The sequence below is a fragment of the Diaphorina citri genome, unplaced genomic scaffold (genome assembly GCF_000475195.1).
Source record: "Diaphorina citri unplaced genomic scaffold, Diaci psyllid genome assembly version 1.1 scaffold19579, whole genome shotgun sequence".
In the NCBI taxonomy this organism is placed as follows: Eukaryota; Metazoa; Arthropoda; class Insecta; order Hemiptera; family Psyllidae; genus Diaphorina; species Diaphorina citri.
Window position 1 is genome coordinate 1 of NW_007396932.1, and position 940 is coordinate 940.

General features: G+C 43.4%; 1 protein-coding gene across 1 annotated transcript; it reads left to right on the forward strand.

Annotated features, from left to right (window-relative positions):
• Positions 1 to 6: 6 nt before the first annotated feature.
• On the forward strand, positions 7 to 700 carry LOC103523325 (the record flags this gene model as incomplete). The annotated part of the gene is made up of 2 exons (XM_008488383.2): positions 7 to 265; positions 598 to 700. Coding segments are annotated over exons 1-2 (353 nt in total), but the record flags the coding sequence as incomplete, so codon positions are not given.
• Between the last annotated feature and the right edge of the window lie 240 nt (positions 701 to 940).

Below are 940 nucleotides of genomic sequence, written 5' to 3' on the forward strand. Positions count from 1 at the left end.
ATGCCCAACGGCGGCATGACGGCCTTCTCAGCTGCGGCAGACTCCTACCAACCCCGGCCCTCCTGGTACAGCAAACCTGCTGGACCTGCAGATACACTAACACCACCCATGGAATCTGATCAACCTGCCCAGCCCGAGCAAGAGGAACCCATGTGGTCCAAGAAACCCAAGAAGAAGCCTTACCACCCATCCAAATACTACCCCAGCCAGACAACGCAGGATGAGGATGAAGAAGAGTATGAGGCACCCAGCAGAAGTAAGTCAAGTAAGTACAGATATGTTTGTTATAATCCTAGATCTACAGACTCATGTTGAAAGGCCACATTGGACTTTTGATGCGACCAACATAAAGTTAACATGAGACTGTAGGCTTGGTGAACCTTTTTGAAAAAGAGTAAATTTGGAAGGTAACACACTTTCTCAAGTTATACTGTTGAACAACAATCATTTCATTCAACTTGGATCAGACCTTGGTAATTTTAAAGTCTAATAAGCATCTTTGAAATAATAAATGCTCCTCTTTGCTCTCAATGTTTGTCAAATCCAATACTCCATTGACCATTTGACCAATACCGGGTTCTGCCCTGTTCGTTATAGATTCTATTGCGCTGAGCGTTCTGTGCAAACTTCCCGGCCAAAGTTGGGCATTCTATGTGTATTGCTGGTTCAATGGCTACAGAACCGACAGAGAGTTAGGTAGGTGTTGCAGACCTGATTGGACAGGGGACACTAACAGCTCTTTTTACGTTAAAGTCTCTTTCAGACTATGAATCTATGAATTTTTCGTTAAATCGCCTACTATTAATTGCTTAAAATATCCCTCCTTCTCTTCCTCCTCATCCTAATAGGTACCTACTTTCAGGTCCAATATTGTATTCTGATAGTAGAAGGGTGAATGAGTAGCTGTATATCGGCATTGGCTAGTCCTAACTGACCAACT